Raw genomic sequence first — 26,954 nt, 5'->3', positions numbered from 1 at the left:
GTCTCTACTAAAAATGCAAAAATTAGCTGGATGTGGTGGCAAGTGCATGTAATCCCAGCTACTCGGGAGGCTGAGGCAGGAGAATCACTTGAACCAGGGAGTCAGAAGTTGCAGTGAGCTAAGATCGCACTCCAGCCTGGGTGACATAGCGAGATTCTGTCAAAAAAAAAAAAAAGAAAGAAAGAAAAGAAAAGAAACTGATGGTGTGAATGGTGTGAATCTAGAAAGGTATGAACCAAAGAAAGGTGTAAACTTGATGCATGGTAAGCATGAGATCAAAATGAATTCTATGTTACTTTTTTTGTTGAAGGAGGATTCTAGATCAATTTTTTTTTTTTAATTTGAAACATCATCTTGGCAAGTTCCAGCCACGCCCTCTTCTAGGGGAATTCCCCTATATCTTTGTTTTATACAATCCTGCTTGACTCCAGGTCACAGCTGACAGGACAAAGGAAAGACATTTTTCCCTGGATTTATAATGAGCTGTGACCTTATGGAAAAATACGAGCTTGCTCCATTGTTTTCCTCCCTCAAGGATGTTTGGAATTGAGGTACTGAGAGGCTGAGTTGGTTGGTGGTTGGCACTGGGGCTCAGAAGTAGCTTTGGCAGATGGGACGGCCATTTTGAGACCATGGCAGATTGAGTGTGTAAAGAAAACTGGTTCTTTCTTAAGTATATATTTTTCGGTTTTTGTCTCTGCTGCTTGAATCAGAAGGGAAAGCTGTTTCTGAAAGAAGAAATGGAGCAGATGTGTTGAGAGAAGCTGGGATGGAAGAGATCAGTTTTCCCTGAGAAGCAAAGATTTTCTCAGCTCCCAACTTCAATTCTTTTGACTTCCACTTGCCGTTATTTTCTGTCATTGAATCCCTGATCTATTTCTGTCATTTAAAATAATGTCCACTGTATCTGTATCTACTACCCAACTGCCCCCAATGCCACCTTTGTATTTGAGTTCATCTGGGTTGGTTGGTTTTTCTTGTATCCAAAAGACCTCTACCTCAAATATGTTTCATATTTTCTAAGATCAAATAAGCAGAAATGAGCTTAATTAGAGAAGATAATATTGACTATGAAAGAAAGCTATAGAAGTTTTAATCCTTAAAATAATCAATTCTGTCCTAAATACCCAGAAGCAGAATGGGATCCAGATGACCTCTCAAAGTTTCAAAATCCCTAGATTGGTAACAGGTGATCATTTAAAAAATACACATTTATTCAGAGAATTTGTTTATCAGTGACTTACACTGTTCTGAAAAACAAAGTTAAATAACCCTTTGACAGATTTATTCTCATTCAATACTCACATGCTCCTAAGGTGGCAGTATTAACATTCCCATTTTACAGATGAGGATACTGAGGTGTAGAGAGACCAAGTGATTTGTCCAAGATCCTTTGACTGAGTTTTCTGAGTCTGGGGCTCCCCTCTTAAAAATCCCACTCTGGCCGGGCGCAGTGGCTCAAGCCTGTAATCCCAGCACTTTGGGAGGCTGAGGCGGGTGGATCACGAGCTCAGGAGATCGAGACTATCCTGGCTAACACAGTGAAACCCTGTCTCTAATAAAACTACAAAAAATTGGCCGGGTGTGGTGGCGGGTGCCTATAATCCCAGCTATTCGGGAGGCTGAGTCAGGAGAATGGCGTGAACCCAGGAGGAAGAGCTCTCAGTGAGCCGAGATTGTGCCACTGCACTCCAGCCTGGGTGACGGAGTGAGACTCCATCTCAAAAAACAACAAAACAAAACAAAACAACTCCCACGCCACTTCATGGAAAAGTTTCATTACAATATTGTATAAACTGTACGATCGAGAAGTGAAGTGCTTAATTCTGGGATAGTGAATATTAATTATGCAATGCCCTGTTGCTCTGCTGTGCTGATGAGTGAGAAAAAATTTTCTTAAAATTTACTTATCTTCATTTCAACGGACGGCTATCATGTGGTTTGAATTACATTGATTGGCCATCAATAATGACTTCTCCACAAAGGGGGGAAAAAGGAATTTGTTATTGTGATCAGGTCTGAAGTAGGTGACCATGAAGGCTGGTGAAATAGAGTCACATGTTTCTGGTTCAGGAACATTAGTAAACATGAGAAGTGGGATGTCATAGTGAGAACAGCTCAGTCTTTGTAGTGAGACAGACTGGGATTAAATGTGGACCATGCCATTTGTCAACACTGAGACTCTCTGAATCTCAGTTTTCTCATTTTTAAATGGGAATAAAAACACCCATCTCTAGAGCTCAGTGCTTGGATTTGGCAAAATGCACGACATCTGGTACATATAGTACAAGTTCAGTAAATGAAAGCTAATATTATTTTCACGTTCAAAGTCAGTGGAAAGAGTTGGCTATGAAAACCCTCACACATACCAATACCCAGATTATTTTATCATATTATCTTTAGATATCTCATTTACAAAGGTAGAAATGTGGATTTACAGGGGTCCAGGGGTGGGATGGTGAAATACTCTTTCATTGAGAGAAAAAAGGAAAGTTTATAAAATTTCATGAGTATATTAGTTCTACTGCTACTGTAACAAATTATCACATATGAGCTGCTTAAAACAACAACAATTTGTTACCTTAGAGTTCTGTAGGTCAGAAGTCTGACATGGGTGTCTGTGAGGCTGAAATCAAGATACCTGCAGGGCTGTGTCTCTTTCTGAGGGATCTTTGGAAGAGTCTGTCTCTTGGTGCATTCAGGTTGTTGGCAGAATTCAGTTCCTTGTGATTGTAGAACTGAGGTCTTTATTATCTTGCTGGCTATCAGCTAAGGACTGTTCTCAGCTTTGAGAAGCCATCTGCATTCCTTGGCTCATGGTAGGTTTCCTTCCTCTGTTTTCTTTCTTTCTTTTTTTTTTTTTTCTTTTGAGACAGAGTCTCACTCTGTTGCCCAGGCTGGAGTGCAGTGGCGCGATCTCGGCTCACTGCAAGCTCCGCTTCCCGGGTTCACGCCATTCTCCTGCCTCAGCCTCCTGAGCAGCTGGGACTATAGGCACGCACCACTACACCCAGCTAATTTTTGTATTTTTTTAGAGATGGGGTTTCACCATGTTGATCAGATTTGTCTCAAACTCCTGACCTTGTGATCCGCACAACTTTGCCTCCCAAAGTGCTGGGATTATAAGCATGAGCCACCGTGCCCTGCCCCCTTCCTCCATTTTTAAAGCCAGCAATAGTGGGTTGAGTTTCTCTCAAGCTGCCACTTCTCCTCTTCCGTTGTTGCATCTCTCTGACCCACTCTTCTGTCTTACTCTTCCACTTCTAAAAACTCATGTGGTTATATTGGATCCACCTGGACGCTCTAGGGAACTCTCCCCAATTCAAGGTCCATACCTTAATTGCATCTGCCAAGTCCCTTTTGCCATGGAAGGTAACATGTTCACCCATTTCATGGATTAGAGAATGGACATCTCTGGGGGGAGGATGAGTTATTCTGCTACCAAGTGAGAAATAGCACAGAAGTGTGTCTTCCAAATATGGAGTTGTTATGCATGATTCACAGTACATTCCAGTTTGCAAAATAAATGAGCTGGTGTCAAAAATACCCACTTACCCAGACAGAGAGAAAACACATGATTGTGCATAATTTGGCTTCTGCTTACCTTGCTCATCTCTCACCATTCTATTCCTCTTTTGACACATTCTTCTTATACTGAACTTTTTATTCCCAGAAAGTGAGTGAATATACAAACACTGGCCAGGTCATATATGATAATAAAACTCAGACTGACAAAGGAAACCCAGGAAGCCAAACCTTAGCCTCTGCAACAGTCAGCCCAGAATAGTCACAATGTGGTCAACTGATACCTTCTCTATTTTCTAACCCCTGCTGCCTGCTTCCAACTCAGGAGCAACCTGAGAAAACCAAATGTGCTCCCCAAGCTAATCAGAAAGGATGCCCTGCTTCTAGTTAGCTCTCCAATAGCTTCCCAAGGCCAACACCCTTTAATCAGGGCACACCCAAGGGTTCTCTTTTTTGCACTCTAAAGCTTTTCCTCTGTCCTGGCTGTATTTGAATACCTGCCAAATGCAAGTATTGGTGGCTGACTCTCTTGCTATAGCAAACTCTGAGTAAATAGTGTTTTTCTCATTTGAGTGGTCTTTATTTTAACATTTCCTTTGTGCATTTTTTTGTTTCCTCTTTTTCTCTTCCTTGATCACATTTTTCTCCTTACCTTAAGTGATTAACTTATATTCATATTTTAAATATCAGCTTAGATGTCACTAATAACAATAATAATTACTATTTCAGTGATAGCTCACCTGTACTGAGCCCTTACCATATGCCAAGAACTGTTCTAAACATGTTTAATTTATCAACTCATTAAACTCTCACAACAATTAATTGAAGAAGTTTTCTCATTATCCACATTTCTCATACAGGAAAAGATAATTCAGAGAGATTAAGGATCTTGCCTAAGTTTGCAGAGCTAGTAGGTGAAAGACTTAGGACAGAATTTAGGTGGTCTGGCACCATAATTCACTCTTGAAACAATTATGCTACATTGCTTTCAGAATATTTTCAAATACCCTGAGTTTAGGATGGATATCCCTTCTCATATGTTTAAATAGGACTCTGTAATTTATCTACTACTCTATTGTAATTGTTTATGAATTTCTCTGTAGTCTCTGCTACTAAGCTCCCTGAGGACAAGGGTGGTGTTTGTTTTGCTTATGTTTGTATGTCAAGCATATAGTAGTTTCTCTATCAATGTGTATTTAAGGAATTAACAAACAAATGATCGAATGAATGAAATACATACAAAAGTGTGAATTGTTATTTTTAAAAATTGAAGGCTCTTAAGTTAAGAAAAAAGAAAGTGACCTTTTCCTTAGGCAAACTTTCAATGCAACATTCTACATATGACTTCATAATCTTTATCCAGGAAACAACTTCTTAAAACAGGGCAGCTTCTCTTGTCTAAGCTTAGGTTGCCTCCATATTTTTAAGTATAAAACCACATGAAATACTAACATCAGCCTCTTCCCAGAAAGTCTCTTCCAAGCTAATCGTCATCATTAAGCTAGACTCAGTGAATTCTTGACATAAATTCTGAGCCAGGGCATGTTCAATTTAGAAACTTTCTTCTGAACTCTGCAGCAAGCCTAAAAACTCTCTCTTACACACTTGCAGTCCTGGAAAAATCAGATGAGAGCCAGAGGTGGCTGTGTATCCCCATGAACTATGTTGGAGTTTTAGAGCAAACCTCCAACTGGGTACTTTTAATGTCCTAAGCCTCTGGCTGCCTGTCCTTGTAACCCAGATTCTGGGGCAGATGCTGAGCTCTCGTTCATTCTCATTAGATCTCTTTTCCTAGACTTGTGAGACTAATAGACCTGGAAAAGCATTAAGGAAGTCATCTGGATCAATTCCTTTACTTTATATTTAATACCATTGGATCTATGCATTTATTAAACAAATATTTATTAACCTCTAAATTTCTGGTACTGTCCCAGGATTTGGAGATCCAGAGGTGAATTAAACAAGCCCCCTGCTATCATGGGGTTTGTATTCTAGTGGGGCTAGGAGACAGAAATGAGCACACATGCAAATGCATGAAATCATTTCAATAAGTGTGAAAATAACACAAAGTTAGATAACAGTGATCTGCCTAAATGTATCCATTTCAATACGTTTATCTTTCAATCATGTCACCCTATTAAACTCCTACTTCTTGATCAACTACTCTTTGGAATTCTCAATGTTTCCTCTCAGTCTTTCATTGATTATATCAAGGAAGTAATAAAACTTATTTTGAATAAAAGTCATTCAGAAAATTGTTTTTGATCTTCTCTCTTTTTAAAATTTATTGCCAACATACTACAAGTAACTTTTCTTCTTAGGGCACTTTTTTTTTTTTCCTCCTAGGAATTGATTATTACAACAAGATCATCGATGATTTGTTAAAAAATGGGGTTACTCCCATTGTGACACTCTACCACTTTGATTTGCCTCAGGCTTTAGAAGACCAAGGAGGCTGGTTGTCAGAGGCAATCATTGAATCCTTTGACAAATATGCTCAGTTTTGCTTCAGTACCTTCGGGGATCGTGTCAAGCAGTGGATCACCATAAATGAAGCTAATGTTCTTTCCGTGATGTCATATGACTTAGGTATGTTTCCTCCGGGTATCCCTCACTTTGGAACTGGAGGTTATCAGGCAGCTCATAATTTGATTAAGGCTCATGCCAGATCCTGGCACAGCTATGATTCCTTATTTCGAAAAGAGCAGAAAGGTATGGTGTCCCTATCACTTTTTGCGGTCTGGTTGGAACCAGCAGATCCCAACTCAGTGTCTGACCAGGAAGCTGCTAAAAGAGCCATCACTTTCCATCTGGATTTATTTGCTAAACCCATATTCATTGATGGTGATTATCCTGAAGTTGTCAAGTCTCAGATTGCCTCCATGAGTCAAAAGCAAGGCTATCCATCATCGAGGCTTCCAGAATTCACTGAAGAAGAGAAGAAAATGATCAAAGGCACTGCTGATTTTTTTGCTGTGCAGTATTATACAACTCGCTTAATCAAGTACCAGGAGAACAAGAAAGGAGAACTAGGTATTCTCCAGGATGCGGAAATTGAATTTTTTCCAGATCCATCTTGGAAAAATGTGGATTGGATCTATGTGGTACCATGGGGAGTACGTAAACTACTGAAATATATTAAGGTAAATGTATGATTTTTTGTGTGTCCATGTACACCCAATTATGTGAAGGTGGGCAAGACAGGCATATGTATATATATATATATATATGGACCTGAAAAAAGAATTACTTTAGGTAATAGCATATACATTTGCTGGCCTGGGAAGAGCAGATTAGGATTTGAGTTGATGAGGGGTAATTAGCTGGTAAAGGCTTCAAAAGCAGTGGTCAAAGTCTAGGATGTGTTGTTAAAGTTACTTGTGGCTATAGAAGTAATTTGGACATATTGTTCAATCTGGTGTCACAACTATGATTATAAAAGACATTTTAAGGATTGAGATAACTGGATCCTTTTTTTGAGTCTCAGCTATACTGGATGACATCCAGTTAGCTAAAATTAAAATTTCAAGTACAGGTTTTCAGGACCCCTCCTGTGGGAGATGTAGAATGTAGCTGCTGGCAGGACTGAGGGGTTAAGGAGCAGTGACAATCAACAGATGCTGATGGAAGAAAGATATTTCTGTCTTCTCATTATAGTAAGAGTCATTTGACTGTCTTCATGGACAATTTTGCGTTTCCATTGTTAGTTATAAAAGGTCAGTGCATGGAAAATTAAGTTAATAGGGTCAGTGCAATTTGATGAAAACTAGTTTTGGGATTGTAGCTTACAGAAGATAGAGGGTAATGTACCTGATTTTATGAGCTTTCTTTTTTTAAAACATCTGTTTGGAATAAAACTTCTGCTCTTTTATTCTAGGATACATATAATAACCCTGTAATTTATATCACTGAGAATGGGTTTCCCCAGAGTGACCCAGCGCCTCTTGATGACACTCAACGCTGGGAGTATTTCAGACAAACATTTCAGGAACTGTTCAGAGGTACCGTTTGAAATGATGAAAGATCAATTGTGCAAACTTAATATAATTTTCCCATTTGCTTATTTGCATTCAGCAAAGACAAATAATGTTTGAAAGCTGAAATCCATGTAAATCAATGCAAAGCTATATAATTAGGAGAGGGGGAAAAAGTATTTAGGAAAGAGGAAGTGGAGGATTTTGGCCTAGCTACCACCTCCTGAAATCGAATCAAGTAAAAAGCGACTGTCTTCAGCATTTTGTGACTCCCGGGTGAAGGTGACAAGAACAGAAGGAGTGGTGGCTGTTGGGAGAGAACATCAGTTATTACAAAAAAGATTAGCACTGATCAACTATAACATGCTTATTTGCATATTTTAATATCCTAACTACCAAAGAAAATGAAATGACAGGATTTTTAAAGAACCCAAATTGAGCATCTGTGCAATAAACTTAAAAATGGCATAAGTCCTCTATCAATGTATGTTGCATTTAAGCTGTAACCAAGCAGCCCAGTTAGAAACATTTTTATTGTCATATGGAAAATGTGAGTTGTATTTTAAGATAATGTTATTTTTCCCTTCATGGAATTCTTTTCATATGAATTCTTATCATATTTGAAAAGAATATGATCCATATCATGAAGGAATAATCTTTAACTGGTAACACACATTTCTAGGCAAGTTAGCACCTCCTCTCCTATTATTTATTGCTTCCCAAATTTAATTCCTCTTTTTTTTTTTTTTTTGAGACGGAATCTTGCTCTGTCGCCCAGGCTGGAGTGTAGTGGTGCTATCTGGGCTTACTGCAAGCTCCGCCTCCCAGGTTCACGCCATTCTCCTGCCTCAGCCTCCTAGTAGCTGGGACTACAGGCTCCCGCCACCATGCCCGGCTAAATTTTTGTATTTTTAGTAGAGATGGGGTTTCACCGTGTTAGCTGGGATGGTCTTGATCTCCTGACCTCGTGATCTGCCCACCTTGGCCTCCCAAAGTGCTGGGATTACAGACATGAGCCACTGCACCTGACCAATTTCTCCTTCTTAAAAAGGAATCATGTCATAGCAACAAAATCCAATGTAAAATGAGACTTTAAATTTCCTTTTTTTTTAAACCATGATAGCCACACTTATTTCTTATCGTTCTGAGAGGTTCTGACATTATTCTTTCTAAAATTATTCAGTATTACACTGGTAATAACCAGAAGGAATTCTGGAAAGTGACACAAAGTGGTCTTTTTCCAAAACCTGAAATTTATTGACTGGATCCTTCACTCAGGCCTGGAGTTTATTGGCAGAGAGCAATTGGATTCTTGCAATTTGACCCAAGTGAAGAAATTATTTTGTATTACACACAAAATAGATTCTTCCGGGTAGGAGTTCATCTTCTGATAAGAGAGGGAAATCTCTAGCTTTCTGAGATTCCTCTCCACTTCTCCCTGTAGATGGGTCCTATTCATAGTTAATCTATTGATATTCCCAGGCTTTATCCTGAAGAACAAATAGGCTAGTTACTACCCGGCAGATTTATGGATGGCTACAGGGAACACAAATGACTTGCCTAAAATTGCTCTGTGTATTTTTGGGAAAAGAGAGATAAAGAGAAATTGCTTTTTTTTTGTTTGTTTCCATTCCCAGCCTGGTACTCTGTTCAGCCCTAATCATATAGAGGCATTTCGTTGTTTTTTCAAATAGCTTCAAGTACTTTATACCATCCTTTACATCTTTAATGCTAAACGCTTAATGATCAACCCCAAACCAAGGTGATTCAAGGATAGAAAAGTAACAGAAGGTAAGAGTGGAAAACGAGAAAAGATTTGGGTTTCTAAGAGACAGGAGAGAATAGGGTTAGGACAAAAAATATGTTTCTCAATTTGTTGAACTTCTATTTTGTCTTCAAATTACTTGATGAGAGGTTTATTAGGCATATAAAACATTTATTGTCTACAGCATCTATGTTCTCTTCTGAATCTTAACAGTAGGCTAGCTATATTCACTGTAATAGACACATACTATTTTTGTTTTGCCTTTTAAAAAAACTAGACTTTTAAAATGTGTAGAAATGTATATATTGAGAAGAAAAACATATGCATAAATGTATTTATTCTGGACTGGGTATAGTGGTGTGGTAACTTTTTTTTTTTTTTTTGAGATGGAGTCTCGCTCTGTCACCCAGGCTGGAGTGCAGTGGCGCGATCTTGGCTCACTGAAAGCTCTGCCTCCCGGGTTCACGCCATTCTTCTGCCTCAGTCTCCCAAGTAGCTGGGATTATAGGCGCCTGCTACTACGCCTGGCTAATTTTTTGTATTTTTAGTAGAGACCATAGCCAGGATGGTCTCGATCTCCTTACCTCATGATCTGCCCGCCTCGGCCTCCCGAAGTGTTGGGATTACAGGCGTGAGCCACTGTGCCCCACTGTGGTGTGGTAACTTTTTAATGTATTCTCGTAGTGGACACCAATTATTTCTGCTGTGGTGCAACTCTCTTTCCCCTTTCTTCTATAAAATACTCACCTCCCCATCTACATGCTTACCACAGGGACATCCATGCAAGTGGAATATAATCCTCCTCCTTGAGCAGATAATTGACTGGTCCAAACGTAGGCACAGGACGTGACCTGGGACAATTTCAGTTCTTCCCTGGGACTTAGAACGTGGACCAATTAGTTTCTTAATCTCTTGGACTGGGTTGGGTGGATGTAGCTTTGTGAGCCACCGGTGACTCGGTTCTACCCTGTAAGCTTAGGCACAGTGAGAAGGGAAGATATCCATGCATTAAAGGAAGGGAAAGTAAACATGGAGAACTTCCAGACAGCACTGGAGCCTCTGCTTTTCATTTTTCCTGAGATCTGTCTGCATGCAAGTTCTCGAGAGACATTACTTTCATCATAATAAAGTGCTCTTTGTGCTTAATCTTATTCTAATTGGACTTCTATCTCTTGAATAAAAAGAGTTGTAATTGATACCATCATCTCGTTTCCTTCTCAAAACAATGATATGAAGTCATTACTCCTACTTTATAGATGAGGAAACTGAGTTTCAAAGAGGCTACATTATTTGCTAAAGATTATAAAGGCACTTAGTAGTATTTCCTGGAACAAGGCTGAATGCATGTAATTATTATTATTATTATTATTAACTATTTGGTGTGAGATATAATCTGTGAGTTCAGGGCTCTCTGAGTTAGAGTGTTTATTTGTCCCACCACACAGAAACTTTTCCTTATGCTTGGTTACTTTGGGCTTGCATGTATTCTTTCAAAGTGCTTCATGCTCTCTGTGAAAGAGCGGACAGGTTCTGTGACCTTGAGCAAAGCTCAGACCCCCCATATCCTAGTTCTCATCAAAAGAGCAGAGCTGAACTTGCTAATCAATTTTCTGAGACTCCTCCGAGGTAATGCTGATGATCTTGGTTGGCAAGAACTTTAATATTAAGAAGCACCCTGTGAGCAATTAAAAATAATAACAGGCCAAGGAAGATATCCCTGGGAAGCGCTGCAGGTGAGAAGTCACCAAAACCCAGGGAGTCAGATGGATGATGGCTCTGTGATTCCCATGAACAAAGCCTTTCCTCTGACATCACACATATGGACAGGCACATAATGACACTATAGATGGATCAATGGGTCCACTTGGAGGTCTTACTGATCTCTTCAGGTAGATTCCCGCAGCAATTAATCGAGGATTAAAAGATATGCTAATGTTTCTGTTTCCTTTTGGAATATGAGAGAAAAAGAGAAAAAAAGTCATTTTAGAATAAAAAGAGAGAAATCAGCTAGTGCCTTTTAAATTTTGCATTGCTTAATTGTATTAAACACCTTTTAATAGGTTATATTTTAAGTAATGTAGAGGCAGGTGAGAGTAAAGGATACCAAAAACTTGAAATAACATATAACTAGATTTGCATTCCAGATCTGCAAATTATTCAATAAGGGACCTTTAGCAAATTGCTCAACCTGTCTAATCCTCAGTTTGTTTATCTATAAAAATGGGGATAATGTTTTTTTTTTCTGGCGGGGTTATATTGAGATTCCATTTCATGAGCTAATGTATAAAATGCCCTTAGCAATTGCCTGATCCACAGTAGCTCCTTAACCAATGGTAACAGTTATTATTATTAACAAAATGTGCACTCTTAAAAACATATATATTACCTCCAAGTTATTCTCGTTATTAAAAAAGTGCCATTCCAAGACTTGTTATTTTTCTATCCCCTCCACAAATTATAGCAGACTATTTCCTCATATTTATGTGTTTCTCTTCCTTGTTGAGGAACTTCTGGATGTGTGTTATAACATTGGTCCTCTGGCTTTTTCTTGTGTGGATTGCACTGAGGAGAAGACAGCACCTCCATTCATTATTTCCCTGTGGGAGGTGACCAGATTAGGTGAAAAGTCAAATCATTGACAGCGGAAACTGCTGTCAAGCAACTGGGAATTGTTCTGCTACTTGAATCTTTGTATATGTTTGGGATTCAATGACATTCAAATAGTTAAAATTTTCTTGTATCATAGGAATTTTTATTATATTCATAACATTTATGCCACTGTTCGATACTTCAGAGCCAATGGGCAATTTTGGCTTCACATGTAGATGCATACGAATGGATACCTCTCCAGTCTAAATGCTTTCATGGAGATGAGGAAGGATGGGGAGCCAGGGGCCATTGCTCCAATGGCCGATACTGCCCCCATCACCTAAATTATCTTGAAAGGGGATCCAAGCGGTGCTCAACCTGTTTCTCATACCTACCCAGCACATGTGTGCTTTTAGCCTGGCTTATGATCCTTCCTCCATCTGGAATGCCATGCTCTTTGCTTTCTTCCTGGTCCACTTTTGTTTGAAGTAGATGAGCGTGCTTGAAGTCAGAGAAAACATAGGTTTGAGACCTGATTCTGCCCATTATGAGCCCAAAACTTTTGGGAAAATTCTGAAACAGGCAACCACTTCAGTCATCTAATCTCTAAAATGGGGATAATAAGAACATTGTTCTTCTAAAGAGTGGTGAAAAATGAGCAAGATAATGCTTATGATGCCTAAAAAAAGTATGGCACATTTCCTAAGGATTCTGGAAATGATTAATTTTTTGGGGGGGGTGGGGGTGCTGTGAATTCTCTGAGGGCTGGAGCTTTGTCTGTTTTTTTATAATTAAATCTTCAACTCTAAGCACCATGACTGTTATATAGCAGTGTTATACACATATTTGTTGAATTTGGTTCTATCATGGAAAGGCTAGATAATGAATAATGAGAAATAAATGACTAAATGGTTGGGAGGCATATTTTCTTTCCCTGAGAAAATATACCCCACACATTAAAAAAAAATGAAGCCTTCTGAAAAGTTTCTGAGGCAGTCCAACTTTCCAGGCAGATCCATGCCTGAGTTAGCACAGCGGTAGATGATTGCAGAGAAGGTTTGTTAATGACCAGCTTTCGGCTTTTAATGACAAAACCCCTCAGCAAGATGTCATCGAAGTTATTGAAGACTTCACTGAAAGTGTTGAAGCTGATACATTGTAACAAGAAGGTTATAAATCTTGCAGCTTGGATATACCACCAAGACAAGATGCTGAGCACAGAATCACCCTGCTGTTGTCTGTCAGCATTCTCCCTCCCCCTACGTCTTTCCCTTCCCACGGAGAGCAGGTAAAGGAGAAATACATCTATTTCCCAAAGTAGTGCAGACCTGGCAGCCACCTGCCTATGCCAATTTCAGATCACAGAGGCCCATTTAACTGGACAAAATGTGTTAAGCACCTGTGTTTTTCTAAATGTGCATTAGAAAAAAATCCTAAGCATTAGGGAAAGATCTCAAAGGTTAATACGGTGACCTTTTAGAAACACCAGCCAATTAAAAATCTATTGCAAGCTCAGAATAGTGTCCCAAATACCTGAATATAGATTCTCACTCTGTATCTATTGTTTTATTGCTTCTGAGAGGACATCTTTGTCACCTTGGCCCCTAGGAAGCAGTTCATGTCATAACTCCTGTTAAACATAACTGTATGGCTTTGGGGCCACGTGGGGTGGGATTTGGATTGACTCAGCACTGCTAACAAGGCTGCTCCTGGCTGCACTGGATGGCTGCTAGCCACAAGGGGCCAGGTCAGAACACAGAGGAAGAACGAGGTTGAAGGCTGGGCATGAGAATGGCTAGTGGGTGCTACTATACAGAGTGTGCAATTTTTGTTTTTTAATTTTTTTAATTGACAAAAATTGTATCTATTTATTGTGTACAACATGTTGTTTTGAAACATGTATACAATCTAAAATGCCCTAAACACATGCATTACCTCACCTATTATCGTTTTTTTTCATAGTGGGAATGCTTACCATCTACTCTTTTAGTAATTTAAAAGAATATAACAGATTGTTATTAATTATAATCATATTATTTATGTTGTACAATAAATCTCTTGAATTTGTGCCTCCTATCCAACTGAAATGTTGTCTCTTTTGAAGCAGCATCTCCTGAGTTCCCGAGCCCCATAAACGAAATCATTTATGTCTACATATGCTCTGAATGCCTTAAAATGTTAGATGTTATTCTCGCCATCTACTCTCTGCTTCTATGAGATCCACTTTTTTAGATTCCACATATAAGTGAGATCATGTGGTATTTATCCTTCTGTGCCTGGTTTCTTTCACTTAACATAATGTCCTATAGGTTCATCTGTGTTGTTGCAAATGACAGGATTTTATTCTTTTTAAGGTCCAATTGTAGGACCATGCTGTTTTGGTTACTGTAGCCTTGTAGCATAGTTTAAAGTTGGGTAATGTGATTTCTCCAGCTTCACTCTTTTTGCTTAAGATTGCTTTGGCTACTCGGGCTCTTTTTTGATTACATATGAATTTTAGAATAATATTTTTCTAAATCTGTGAAAAATGACACTGTATTCCCCATTTTCTTTATCCATTCATCCATTGTGGACACTTAGGTTGATCCCACATCCTGGCTATTGTGAATAATGGTGCAGTGAATATGGGAATGCAGATATCTCTTTGACATACTGATTTCATTTCCTTTGGATACATGGTAGTTTCATTTGTGGAATTTAAAAAGTCATGAAGAAAATAATTTCTTATGTTTGTGTCCCACTAGTCTACATATGTAGGCCACACTTAGACTCAGCCAGGGTTTACAGAGTTAACCTTAAAAAGGGATATGCCAGATGCCCTTCTCATTTATTTCCCCCTACTACTTCCACCCATGGCATACTTGTCGTTTGCCCTTCCTTCCCATTGGTAAGCATGGAAGAGTAGAATGCATCGAAGTAGGAAGTCTGAAGGCTTTGGAGAGGAAAGATGAACAGAGTTCTCTGCTCTAGTGGTGTGTCTTTGGGTAAGTCACCATTGGTAAATGATGAATTTCTCTAAATGTGAATTTCCTCATCTGTAAAATGGGACTAATGCTAACTGCTGTTCTGCCTAATCCAAAAACAGTTGTGAAAATAAAATGAGATCATTTATATCTGTATATGCTCTGAACACCTTAGACTGTTAGATGTTATTCTCATATTTGATATACGTACTTTATGCTTCTGTTTAAGGACATTCATCACTCTGGTCAAAATACATTATCTGGACCTCAACATTCTCCACTGCCAAGGAAAGGGGTTGGTGCTCATTATTTGGGTCTTTTCAAAGTCTAGATTCTCAGATTTTATGAATTTATTTTCCTGCACATTTCTATACTGCTATAACATTGTGACCAATTTAAGGGTTTTTAGAGAACATGTACTACGACCAAGTGATTAATATAGTGCTTAATAAAGCCAGAATAACACACACATACACACACACATTCACACATACACAGAAATATATATATATATATATATATATACACACACATATAATTTGTGTGTCTCTAGCTACCTATCTGTGTAAGTTTATGTAAGTTTTTTGATGAGCTACTTCACCACACTTGTCTGGTGAGGCATATATTGATGTGGTCAGAAACTTAAACCATTTATCAGGCACATTCTCTTAGAAACATAGAACCTGGCATACCTGCTTCACAAGAACAGGTTTCATGGAGTTGCCCATGTGAGAAGCAGCTTGATCACACATCAGAGAATCTTTCCTTGTGCTTTTTAACTGGAAACAATTATCTTCTCTGTCTATAGTATTCCAATATCTATGCTGTTCCCCAACTGATGGACATCGCTTTGGGCTTTTTAACTCAGTTTCGACTACTCTGAAGTGATACCTAAAGTCTCCCACCATCTCAGGTCCAGTGAATTTTAAGAATACAATAAAGCCTTAAAAAAAAAAATCAGATGATTTGAAACTAACCTTTCTTTTTTTCTTTTTTTTTTTTTTTGAGACAGAGTCTCACTTTGTTGCCCAGGCTGGAGTGCAGTGGCGCGATCTCGGCTCACTGCAAGCTCCTCCTCCCAGGTTCATGCCATTCTCCTGCCTCAGCCTCCTGAGTAGCTGGGACTACAGGCGCCCGCCACCATGCCCAGCTAATTTTTTTTTTTGTATTTTTTTAGCAGAGACAGAATTTCACCGTGTTAGCCAGGATGGTCTCAATTTCCTGACCTCGTTATCTGCCCTCCTTGTCCTCCCAAAGTGCTGGGATTACAGGCGTGAGCCACTGTGCCCGGCCGTAACCTTTCTTTTTTTCATGAAAATGTATAGTGTAACAGGAAGCAGAAGCTCAGTTTTTGTTTTCACAACTGTGAAAAAGACCAATAAGGAAAACAATTGTTATTTATCTGAAAAAAATTAGCCTTTCCAATATGAAGAGTTGGCTGAATGGAAACTAGAAAAAGGGGAAGGGGGAGAAGAGAAAGAATTCAATGATGATTTTTATTATTTATTGATTTATCTATTTTTTTCTATTCCCTAGATAGCTTCAGGGAGGATTCAATAATGATTTTTAAAAACTGTTCCAAGAGAGAGCCATGTTGGAATATTTTAGTGATTAGAGGGCTACTGGAATTGAAGCAAGGTGAATTTCTCAGGTTTCCCCCAGAGTGTAGATGAAATGGTCCTCAAGCATCTGTCTACATTAGCTCTTATTCCCTGATCTCCAGAATAATCTGGTTACTATCTGCCTCTTAGTCATCTCGGGAGTGAAAAAGCACTGCCTTTGAATGAAGTCAGTAGAGTTCAACTTTAGTGTGATTCACAGGCGTTGCCTGGATAACTGTGTTAAGGATTCTGTTGGATAACTATGGGCTCATGGAAAGAATCAAAAGAAGTAGATGGTCAAATGATATCTATTTCTGCTCATGAAACTTAACATGAGTTTTCCCATGCTTGGAAAGAGATATTATTCCTCACTGTAAATTAATACATTGACATTAGGTTTTGCAAATAAAAATCTTGTTCATTAGTAGGGATTAGCTCTTGGTGCAGTGAAAAAAAAATGAAATGATGAATTTGCAGTGCTGATTATCAGACCTTAGGCGGTGCTGATCTCACCGGTTCTATAACCTTCCTCTGTAGTCTTCTCATCTTACCTTTTTATAGCTTCAATGTTGCTTATATTGGTCAGTTGCTCTACAGTGATATAAATATTGTTTCTGCCAACTTTCACAGACTCCTAATTGTGTGAATTACTGGTTCACTACCTCCTATCTTATTTTTTTCAATAGTGAGCCTGATACTATGTAGACAAAAATCAGCAATATTATGATTAAAAACATTAAAAATGGATGCCATGACCACTGCATAGGCTTCTAACTGCAGTATTGTAACAAATACTTGTTGAATAAGACAATTGAATATATGGAACCTGAGAGATACTTTGATTCTTGAAGATGATATCCATGATAATCTTTGAAAAAAAAAGAAGAGCATTTTCAGGAGAAAATGAAAGTTATTAAAAGGTAAAAGAACTCATAGGCAGAAGAAGTGTACCTAAAGATTTTATTCACCATTTTTAAAGACAAAATTCTCACCAGAATAAAGTTTTGGAGTTTTGAGCTATATACTCAGCATTCAGTAAGTGCTCAGTAAATGTTTAATAACTGAAAGGAGATTGAGCCTAGATTAGCAGAAAAACTGAATTACTTACTTCTGGGAATTTCAATGAAATATTAGACTTATGCCACCATTGTGCTTTTTTGACTTCTAAAGAAGTGGCAGATTATTTATTCTATTATAAACAATTTGTATGTATTGGAATATGCATGAAAGCTAATTATGTCCTTTTGGTATTAAACTTTGTTTGGGACAACAATAATTTAAATATATGTTAGAGTTTTAAAGCTCTCATGTATAAATTCTCTTAAGCTCTCCGTGCTTCAGTTTCTTTAATTGAAAATAAAAGGGCTGAACTAGCTGATCTTTTGGGATACTGCCAGCCTAAGAATTTTGTGACCTTCTAGATAGTCGTTCTGCAGAAGTATGTCACGGATCACATTTTATTAGAACTCTTGATAATTTCTTAGGCTATAAAATTTAGTCCAAGGAATTATAATTAATGGTCTTTTTTATACAAAAAAAAAAGCCTCTCTTCATTCTTCTTACCTAGCTACCTAATTTGAAATTTAACACCATTCTTATATGGGCATAAAATTAGACCTTGCTCTTCAATGCGCTGTTTCTATTGATATTGATTCAGGTTCCAGGTAACATTTTCTTGACCTTCAATCTGAGTGTTTCCTCTTCTATTCATTCACATTGAAAATGAACCTCACCTTTCTTTGCTTGAGAAAGTTTTCCCTTGGAGTTCATAGAGTCAGAAGGGCACTTCAGACTCAAGTTTAACAAAGTTACTGTAGAGAGCATAAAATCTCAGAGAGGAAACTGGATGAGCCAACTCATTTCAAAGCATTAGTATAAAATCCCCAGCTGAACAACTTCACAGCAGTTACAATCACCAGCAGTAAAATCACCTTTCAAAACACGATTATGGCAAGAGGCACCTAATCTATTAAATTTTAAGATAGTTAGGTATGCATTTTTGAACTTTGCCATAAATGCATAATTTAATTCAATTAGATAGCGTAGTAATTTTAACTTTACATATATTTAACTTGAACTCTAAACTTTTGCTTCTGGGTAAGATCCTGAATTAGAAGGAGGGATTATGTTGCAGCGTTTTCAGAATTACAGTCTCATCATAAGTCTGCGCAGAGACTTCACATAGGCAAGTCTGTTTTTCTATTCTGACTTTTGAGCATAGAGCTTATTCCAGTCAGTACTGCTTTTACCTCAAGTTACTGTTTAGGTAGGATTTTCTTCAATACAATGAAAATATCACTCTGGTGCTAGAGATGAAAATAGTTTCTTTTAGAAAGTAATTCTTAAGGTTTATCTGAAAAGGCTATGTGCAGAGATGGGGGCGGGAGGCCCGTCTCATTCAATAGGGTCATCTCATCAACAGCAAAGTCTCCTGTGTGTTGAGATTAGCTAATGAAACAGTATCATGGCCTGGGATTAGTTTGTGCTATCCTAAAGCTCGGCCACATTTCCCCCCTTATTTGTGAAAGTCTGTTATAGGAATCACTGTCTGCTTTAAAAATAAGTGAAACTGTTGTGGATGGAGGAAGAAAAGGCATTTGAACCCTGAAGAATTTTAATTGGTGCTGGTGAGTGAAGGTGAACAAGAAGCCATCGATGATTCAGGTGAAAACATTAATGAGTGGGGACTAAACAATAGATAATAGGAGTAGGGTAGGAGGAGGAATGTTTAACATTTGCTGATGAAATAACCTTTTTTACTCTCCTGGCAACAAGTGGAATTCATTTCTTTAATATTTAGACACATCTCAAAGTCTTAAATAATTTTAAATGACCATATTCTTTTATGAGTCAGAGTCAAGTCAAATATGTTTCATAGTTGAAAATGAGAATAATAATAAAAAATTAGATCAGCACATAAAATATGAGTAAATGAGTCTATCGTAAGGTATACATTTATTAGTAGATCATTTTTATGTGGTTGAGGCTCTGTGGGTTTAGTTCCTTAAAACATTTTTTTTTTCCCAAAGATGTTCAGGATATGTTCTTGATACTTTGAATAAGCAGTTGGCCTTAAAGGAAGCTTCAAAAATATTTCATGGCCAAAGTTTGCTGCCCTCATGAATAGATGGTAACAATGTCAAGAATAGTTCAGAAAAATCCTTTAGCAGTCCTAGAAAAACAAATAGCCTGACCCATTGATTATGTAAAAGTTTTGTACAGACAGGCAGATAACTTTATGAATACTTTTATGCCGCAAGGATTTGCTTGTTTGACATACTGAAAGAGCATATTCTTTGATTGATTGATTGATTGACTTAGATTCACGGGGGTACATGTGCAGGATGTACATAGATATATTGTATAATGGCGAGGTTTGGGCTTCTTGTATGTCACCCAAATAGTGAACATTATACCCAATAGGTAATTTTCAACCCTCATCCATCCTCCAACTCTCCTCACTTTTAGAATGTCTAGTGTCTATTTAATTTCCTTCTGTATGTCCATGTGTACCATTGTTTAGCTTCCACTTATAAGTAAAAGCATACAGCATTTAATTTTCTGTTTCTGAGTGATTTCTGTTAGGATAATGGCCTCCAGCTTCATCTATGTTGCTGCAAAAGACATGATTTCAGAAAGAGTATATTCTTTAAAGACAGATCCATGTTCAAAATCTGGCTCTGATACTCTTTCACGTTGTGAACCTTGGGCAAGTTATTCTACCTCTATGAGTATCAGTTCATCATCTCTGAAAATTTATTTTTGGTGCAGATTAATGGCATACTTCATATTCTAGAGCAATGCCTACCACATAAATCCTCCAAATGATAACTATTGCAGTGAATTATTTGTTACCAGCATCTAGTAACCAGGATTTTGGAAAAACTGCGACTTCCTCCACAGTCATCAAGCATTGATAATTTATGCTTCTACTGATGACCCTGGAATGCATTCTGAATAATTAGAGAAAGATTAAATTATAATCAGTTTAGTTTCAGTGTTAAGTGTATTTTAATTTATTCTCATTCTTTAAAAATTTGTAATCCTTCTGCATGTGGCAACAATTAACAAAAAACATTTGATTAGCTGGGGCACCACATTCCCTGACTATCAAGCTAATAAAGAGTTTATTGCAGGTTGTTGGAACTCAAACTATTCTCTGTGCATAAACTGGGCATTTGCTGGATGGAATCTCTTCACACCAGTCTTCTATCCTTTCCCAGAGCCAGTGTGTTGACTGTTGGATATCTTAGATTTAATCTTTATGCATCCTTGAAAAACAGTCTTAGAACCTATACCAGGCCCTTTTTGTGTATTATTTTGATGCAGGGTCCTAGTCCTGGTCATCACTTCTGATTTGGTGCAGATGAGGATCTGAGTCTTCTATCTCTGAGGTTGTCTGCTCTTTTCCTATGGATTTCTAGAGATGAACATCTTAGCTGACTTTAGTAATCTATCTTGGTGTTTCATCAACCTCTACTCTTACCCAATCATGTTTTGGACTTGTTCTCCTTAGGCTTTTTAGGCTATATAACCTTCCTGATGAAAACTTCACTATGCATTTTATCATTTTTTTATCACTTTTTATTCCATTTGTCTTTTCCCCCCCAACACACCAATGCCATATGTTGCTGTAAAAAGTGCCTTAACACCTGATTTGTGTTAAAAGGCATCACTTCAAAAATTCATTCATATTATTGTTCTTTTATGATCTTGATTATGGTACATTTTCAGGCAAGCAGATTTATTTTTGTCATTTGATCGATCAACATAGGACATAGGATTCATCAGTTCCTTTTCGTCTCCCTTATTCTGCCTTCCTTTAAATATCTGCCCTATCCCAAAGCCTCTCTTTGCAACCTGACACTCTCCTTTTTCATAGTGTCCTTCACATCCCAGCTGACATCCCCAATACTTAACTCAGTGAATGAAGTAAGGCAGAGACTGCTTGTTTCCCTTAAAGGGAGAGTGAGGCCAAGGGGAAAAACAGCTGATAAATAATTTTGCACTGTAAGCCCAGGCAACTCTTGGGCCTGGTTTAAGGGGAGGATTGATTAGGATTCTCTTGTCAAAATGTAGAAGCCTTCTTTGGTCATGTGTGGGTGGGTGTCCGGTGAGAATCGGAAGCCTGGGTGCCTAGCCAGGAAGCAACAATTAGCATTCTACTCTAATTCTGTGATTTCTCTGATATGGAGCTCACTGGGTAGCTGCAGTTCAGTTGGTCAGGTAGGTTGCCTGTTACTGCTACTATGTATAATTTCTCCCCAAAGTGATATTTTTCATTATATAGACAAATATTAAAAGTCAGCAACTCAGTGGTAAAGCAGTCACTGTTTCTCTAGCTGTGGCACACCTCTATTTAGCTACTGCAAATACGTTTAATATTTGGCAAACTATATGTATATTATTGGGCTATTTTGAATTTTCTGGGAACTGTGATTTTGAGCTTTGCTGTGTTTGAATGATCAATTGCAGTGCTTTGTTGAATAGACTTCTTTAAAAAATGTGACATTTTCATAAATATAGCATAAGATCACCTGGTAAATAAATGAATTTATGTTAATAGAAAGTGTGAAAATTTCAGAACATTCACAGAATTGAAGTTAAAGTATCTACACTATCTTTATGTATAGATACATTGTTGGTCACACGAATGACATATTAGGCTGGGTGTGGTGTCTCATGCCTTTAATCCCAGCACTTTGGGAGGCTGAGGCGGCAGGGGCGGGGAGGGGGCGGGGGTATCGCTTGAGGGCAGGAGTTTGAGACCAGCCTAGCCAACATGGTGAAACCCTGTCTCTACTAAAAATACAAAAAGTTTCCCAGGTGTAGTGGTATGCACCGGTAATCCCAGCTGATTTGAAGATTGAGGCATGAGAATTGCTTAAACCTGGGAGACAGAGGTTGCAGTGAGCCAAGATCACACCACTTCACTCCAGCCCAGACAACGGAGTGAAACTCTGTCTCAAAAAAAAAAAAAAAAGGAAAAAATTGCCATATTAATACATGTGTTGCAAAGAAGGAGACAACAGTCACTGGGGTCTACTTGAGAAGAGAGTGAGGGAAGGAGGGAGAGGAGCAGAAAAGATAACTATTGGGTACTGTGCTTAATACCTGGGTGATGTAATAATGTGTACAGCAAACCTCCGTGACATGTGTTTATCTATGTAACAAACCTTCAGATGTACCCCCAAACCTAAAATAAAAATTAAAAAAAAAAAGAAAATCATTTCCATGGGATTCCAAATAAGCTAGCTCATGGAGTATGGAAAAAAAATGTGTGTTGGATGGTAGTTGAAGGCCATTTATATATCATATTCTTTAAATTTTGACATTTCGAATGCTGGATTCTCATGAATTTTGGCAATGACATTCACTCTAAATAATTTAGTGCTTTCTTTTATTTTAAGGGATATTTTATTTTATTAAGAAAATGTTCTTTTTGTATTTCTATTTTAAAAATATTTTTTGGTTAACACAAACATAGTAGTTTCCCCTTAACCGTGGTTTCACTTTCTGTGGTTTCAGTTACCTGAAGTCAACCGCCAGGCAAAAATAATCAGTGGAAAATTCCAGAAATAAGCAATTCATAAGTTTTAAATTGTTCACCATTTTGAGTAGCTTGATGAAATCTCACAAAGTCCCCCTACCTCCTCCCGAGACATGAATCCTCCTTCTGTCCGGCATATCCATGTTGTCAACACTACCTGCCCATGAATCACTTAGGAGTCACCTGGGTTATCAGATCTGCTGTTGCAGTATCACAGCGCTTGTGTTGTGTTGATACCCTTTTTTTTACTTAATAATGGCCCCAAAGTGCAAGCGTAGTGATTCTGGCAATTTGGATATTTCAAAGAAAAGCATAAAGCCCTTCCTTTAAGGGAAAAAGTGAAAGTTCTCAAATTAGTAAGGAAAGAAAAAAATTGTATGCTGACATTTCTCAGATCTGTGGTAAGAATGAATCTTCTATCTGTGAAATTGTGAAGAAGGAAAAAGAAATTCATTTATAGTGTATATCTGTTTTGGTACTACCCGTGGTTTTAGGCATTCACTGGGGGTCTTGGAACGTATCCCCTGTGGCTAAGGGGAACTACTGTACTGGAAAACCTTTGTGATTCGTAATAATTGTAGGGATGACAATTAAGAAATGTCAGTTAAATTGTTGAGAGGTACTAATTTTTGTCAATTATTGAAGATGGACCATTTTATTACATTGAGGTTCTTGATAAAAAGAAATACCAGCTCATAAATCAGTGGTAGGGACGGAGGTGGGAGGATGTAAATATCCTAACCGTAGTTGTTGACATAAAGCTTGAACACTGGCTTGTAGCTTCCTGGCACTCAGGTCAAAAGGAATTCACCACTGGTTTTCAAACTGTGCTCTCTGGAGCTTTCTGATCTATGGAGATATCTTTGGGGACTCAGTTAGATGCACAGAGGGTGGGAGGAAAAGCAGAGCTCCAGGGCACCTCTGCTTTTATTGGTTGTGTATGTTAGGAATCCATAAAAATTTTCATTTGAAAGGAAGACTCTGGTGCTAAAAAAATAAAAAGAAAAATTGGAAAACCACTGAATAATAGGGATCTCATTATCAGAGGGGAAGAAACATAGTAGCTCCTTTGGGGAAATAAAGCGCAACTTTCATTCTCTTTCACTTAAAAAAATGAGTTGTTTCAAACATACAGAAAAATACAGGTACCCATATAACTATGGCCCAGATTTAACACATGCTAATATTTTGTCATACACATTATACATGAAAAAGGAAATTAAATATTATTGGCCCAGGGAAAGTCCCTTTATATCTTTCCTGTATCTCCTTTCCGTCTTCCTTCACTTGGGCTAACTCTGATCTTGAAGTGTGTGCACTACACATTTTGCTACAAATTTGTACATCCATGGCCTATCTGTATATTACTTTATGCATTTTACTATTTACATAAATGATGTCACACTATACACATATATATTTTCAACATTATGTTCTTTTGAGATTTATCCATGTTGGTCCTTTTAGCTCTAAATCATTCTTTTTAGTGGATCTATAGTATTCTGATGTGTGAAGAGACCACATTTATTTATCCATTCTTCTGCTGATGGATGTATGAGGGTCTTTCCTTTTTTTCATTTTTATAAACAATGCTGCACTGAATATCCTTGAGTGGCTCATAGGCTGAAAATGCATTTCTTACATGGGAGTTTATGAGGCAGCCCTGCTGCTAGCCCACATGATATCTTTGTACCATTAGAATGAAGATTCCCTTCCTCAAAAATGTTACATTTTTAAGAAAATGGTTGCAAAGACTATACAAATTTACAATGACTTTATATCAACAGTGTTCTTTAAAGTTTTGACATTAAAAAAAAGCAATAGTTCTATATGTAGGGGATGCTACCGTAGAAACCTGTAGGGTATAAAGAGGTTGGGCGAACTAATGTGTTTAACAGGTTAGAAGCTAATCTGAATAAAAGACTGTGGTTAGCCTATATAAGAGGTTTTTCTAGCTAAATGCAGGGGCTGGGGAAATTGTTTTCTTCAGAAACGGTATGTTGCAAGTAAAGAACACAAGGAAAGTGTGTAAGGCTTTTGATTGTTCCCAGGTTACAAGGCCAATGGCAGGCCCAAGTGATGTTGTAAGGGAGACCTTATCCATCAGTTTTCCCCTTTCCAGAATACAGCCCTCAAGACTGTCTGTGCAGACATGTATACAGTGCAGGCTGCTACCAGGCTCCATCTGCTAACACAACAGTGTGCTAACAATGAAGAGAAGTTGCCTAGGGAAGACAAATAAGCCCTTGCTCTGGGAAGGAAAGTTTGAATTGTATCCAGGGGAGGTAGTGAGCCTCCCAGAAAGACTGATGCTGTAAGTCCCAATACACTGAAATAAGTTCATGTTCGTCCAAGTTCCATTGGTCCTCACTAGATGGCTTTGTCTGGGGAGGGAAACAACTCCACAGCAGGCAATGCAATGTCTTCTCTATTCTTTATGAAAGTTAGTAGAGGAAAAATTCTTTCCTGCTTTGGAAACTTACTTTAGAAATTAAATTTGGAAGTACTCAAGAGTAGAAGCCTCGTGGAAATTGTTGGATATTCTTCATGGAAGCAATTATATATGTTGTGGTCATTAAAGATTTGCCTAAATTAAGGTGTGGTAACATCACTCTCTGTTTATATCTGTAATACTATTTTCCATCCCGGGAATCACTGGGCGTTAACATTAATATTCACAGTCTAAATTATACCCAGAAGACAGGATCTACGATGATTGTGTGTATGGAGAAGCCTATTAACTTCTGTTAATTCTTTTAAGAACTATCAGGTAGAAGACTAAAAAAATTCATTTTATGTTGTTGTAGAGGGCAGAACTCATGCCAGTGGGGGACCATTACATGAAGACAGGTTTTAGTTCAACATTAAGACAGAACTTTCCAACAATTAGAGTGGCTGAGTAAGAGAATGAGTGTCCTCAGGAGATCATTAGAGGCCTGTCAATAGATGGCAGAAAAGCAGATGCCAGATTCCCATCTGCCAAAGATGCTGTTGGGAGGATGACTGCTCCATGTGGGAGGGTCATTCCACAAGTGTGTACAATCACCTGCTATTTATTAAGTACCTACCGTGCACTTGCTTTCATCGGGGATGGGGAATGTTGTAGGCACAGCTGCTGTCTGGATGTGATCATCTTCCAATCCTAAATTCTGTGAATCCCAGGGAGTTTTAGCCAGGGCCCTGATGAAATTTTCACAAATTCCACATTAGAGCGGTCTGAAGTAATGAGGTCTCACAATGTGGCTAGCCTAGTGGTAATGCTTAACCTTACTCCCAGCAGGAAGGATATGGCGCAGAACACCACTTCTTAGCTAAGATCTGCTTTTGTCCTTGGATCTCAGCTTTGGCTTGGCTTTTGTGATGTGAAAGATCTCAGTATATTAGTTTCTTTTCTCTGGTTCACTTCCTTCTGGTCTTGAAAATTAATATAACTTCTGAGCTCCAGATGATGTGTGTCAGCTTTATTTAGTCAAACTTGTCAAGATAAATATTTTTGCATTGGAATTGAATCTCTGTAACTTCCATTCATGACAAAAGCATGAATTACAAAGTGGAGACTTTATAGAATTATAACTAAATACACTTAATTCTTTAAAGTCAAGTCTGCCTCAATCACAAAGTGTTTGACTTGGAAACCTCCTTTAGTCCAGTAGAGAATATAAATAAATAAATAAACGTATGGAACAGTTTTGAGATTAGATCTGGATATTACATTATGAAGCTAACGTTTTGGTCTGAATTCTCTGGCCTATGCTGAAGACACGACCTTGGCTGCCTCATGGATATGGCCTCTCTGTCTTTCACACACTTTAGAAACAAGTGTGTTAGAGTCCCATTAATGCACATAATGGCTTCTGCAGCTCACTGATGCACATGCTATCACAGTGACCTGAAGAGTTAAAGTGCCCACTCCTTAGGCTACTTCACATTGAAGCCACTTTGACCCAGAGTAGACTAAGACCCCATATATTCAATATTTGCTTTCAT

At 38.1% G+C, this 26,954-nt stretch overlaps 1 protein-coding gene across 1 annotated transcript in view; it reads left to right on the top strand.

Annotated features, from left to right (window-relative positions):
- Positions 1–26,954, top strand: part of LOC116456886 (cytosolic beta-glucosidase) — a 133,784-nt gene that overhangs the window by 47,279 nt on the left and 59,551 nt on the right. Inside the window, exons 3-4 of the mRNA XM_032135745.2 lie at positions 5,872–6,668; positions 7,403–7,526. Of these exons, the coding sequence (XP_031991636.1) occupies positions 5,872–6,668; positions 7,403–7,526 (921 nt within the window). The remainder of the gene's footprint in view (positions 1–5,871; positions 6,669–7,402; positions 7,527–26,954) is intronic.

This window comes from Hylobates moloch, unplaced genomic scaffold, assembly GCF_009828535.3.
Source record: "Hylobates moloch isolate HMO894 unplaced genomic scaffold, HMol_V3 SCAFFOLD_17, whole genome shotgun sequence".
In the NCBI taxonomy this organism is placed as follows: Eukaryota; Metazoa; Chordata; class Mammalia; order Primates; family Hylobatidae; genus Hylobates; species Hylobates moloch.
The sequence above is the reverse complement of the archived record's forward strand: the minus strand, read 5'-3'. Positions and strand labels throughout refer to the sequence as shown.